Source organism: Penaeus chinensis, chromosome 41, assembly GCF_019202785.1.
Source record: "Penaeus chinensis breed Huanghai No. 1 chromosome 41, ASM1920278v2, whole genome shotgun sequence".
NCBI classification, from domain to species: Eukaryota; Metazoa; Arthropoda; class Malacostraca; order Decapoda; family Penaeidae; genus Penaeus; species Penaeus chinensis.
Window position 1 is genome coordinate 27,257,238 of NC_061859.1, and position 2,500 is coordinate 27,259,737.

The following is a 2,500-nucleotide window of genomic DNA, read 5'->3' on the forward strand; positions in this document are numbered from 1 at the left end:
TGATTATTTTTTTTATTATAACTACTTTTATAATACTAATGGTAATGATACTAATAAACACAATAATGATGATACTTATAATAATGAAAGTGGTGCTATTGATTACGATAATGAAGATAATGATAAAAAGTAATAATAAGGATAATAATGCTAGCAATAATAATGACAATGAAAATGAAGTTGATAATGATAAGGATGATGAAGATGATGATAATAATAATAATAACAATAATAATAAAGATAATAATCATAATAATAATGATAATAATAATAATAATAATGATAATGATGATAATGGTGACGACGATGATGATGATGGTGAAGATTATATAAACATTAATAATGATTGTAATAGTAATAATAATTATTATGATAATGATGATGATAGTAACGACATCACTAATAAAATAAATAACAATAGTTATAGTTATTGTGATAATATCAATGATAATGATGATAAAAATAAGGTTAGTAATGATGATAACATGATAATCATGAGACTCATAGTAATGACAGCAACGATAGAATCTACAACAGCAGTAATTCCAGTCATATGATAAGCGACCAAATAATCACAAATGATAAAGCAGATAATCTCACTGCTCTCCCTCATCTTCCTTCTCTCTCTTCCTCGCATCTTCCACTCCCTTGCTGCTTCTTCTTCCTTCATCTTCCCTTTCCTCCCACTCTTCTCTCTCCTCTTCGATCCCACTCTCCCCCTCTCGTCCTTCGTCAAACCCTCTCCCCTTTCCTCACTCCCTCGCTCTCTTCTCTCTACTCACTCTCTTTTCCCCTCCCGTCCCTCTCTACATTAATCCCTCCCCTTTTTATCTCTCTCTCTTCTATCACTCCTTCTTTCTCTATCCTCTCCTCCTCTATCCCTCTTTCCCCCTTCTCTCCTACCCAGCCCCTCTCCCCTTCTCCCTCTCTACCCATCTCTCCCGTTTTCCTTCTCTGTCCCTCACCGCTCTCCCCTTCCGCCCCCAGGCACGTGATCGAGCGCACTCTCTTCTCCGAGATGAATGCCTCCAACAGCCACGTGGTCATCGGCATCGCGCTGCTCTGCGTCGTCCTGCTCATCTCGCCGGTCATCATTCTGCTGGTTCGGATGATGACTCGGACGCTGCAGGTGAGCTTGCGAGATACGGGTCCTCGCTGCCCTCTCCCTTTCGGTTATTGCTACTATCATTCGTGTAAGTCTTTTGGTTATTTCTATTCTCTCCTATTATCATTATTATCTTATTATCTGCGTTGGTATTGATATCATGGTAATTAGTTTGTTATTGTTATCACTGATATTATCATTATCATTATTATTAGTACCAATATTATTTTCATCCTTATTATCGTTATCATTGCTATTGTCATTATTGTTATTATCATTAATATCAGTAACATTATTATTATTATTTTCATAATTGTTATTATTATTGTCATTATCATTATTATAATTGTTGTTGTTATCATCATTATCATTATTATCATTAGTAGTAGTATCATTGTTATTATTACTATTATTATTGCTGTTATTATTATTATTATTATTATCATTACTATTATTACTATTATTATTATTATTATTATTTTTTTTTTTTATTATCGTTATCATTTTCAACACTATTATTATTATTATTATTATTATTATCATTACTTGTGTCATTATCGTTATCGTAATAATAATGAAACTTATTTTTCTTTTAATTAGCATCATCATTTTATTATCACTACTGTTATTAGTATTATTGTTATTAGTATTATTATCATTATTATTATTAGTATTATTATTATTTTTATCATTATTATTATCTTTATTATTTTATTATTAATAGCATTATTACTATTATCACTATTGTTATTACTATTATTATAATTATTTTTATCATTACTATTATTGTTATTGTTATTATTATTTTTATCAATATTATTATTTTCCTCATCATCATTATTATCAACAGTAATAATATTATCATCATTAATGTCGTTGTTATTATTGCTATTATCAATATTATTATCATTATTTTCACTAGTATTAATACATTTAATATTATCTTTATTATCATCATTGTTATCAAAAGTGTCCTTATACTTTTTGTTATTATTATTATTATTATTATTATTATTATTATTATTATTATTATTATTATTATTATCATTATCATTATCATTATCATCATTATTATTATTGTTATTATTATCAATATTAATATTATTATTATCTTTATTATTATTGTTTTCATCATTACTATCATTACTATTATATGATTATCATTATTATTATTGTCATCAACATCATCATTTCTATTATCATCATTATTATTTTCCTCATTATCAATGTGGTTGTTGCTGTTGTTGTTGTTGTTGTTATTATTATTATTATTATTATTATTATTATTATCATTATAATTTTCTTATTGTCATTCTTGTTTTAGTACCATTGTTATCATTATTATCATTACTATTACTATTGTTATCATTATTGTTATTATTATCATTATTATTA

At 26.9% G+C, this 2,500-nt stretch overlaps 1 protein-coding gene across 1 annotated transcript in view; it reads left to right on the forward strand.

The window, feature by feature from the left end:
* The window catches only part of LOC125047598 (atrial natriuretic peptide receptor 1-like), a 44,561-nt gene that overhangs the window by 11,753 nt on the left and 30,308 nt on the right, over nt 1–2,500 (forward strand). Inside the window, exon 4 of the mRNA XM_047645878.1 lies at nt 988–1,129. Within this exon, the coding sequence (XP_047501834.1) occupies nt 988–1,129 (142 nt within the window). The remainder of the gene's footprint in view (nt 1–987; nt 1,130–2,500) is intronic.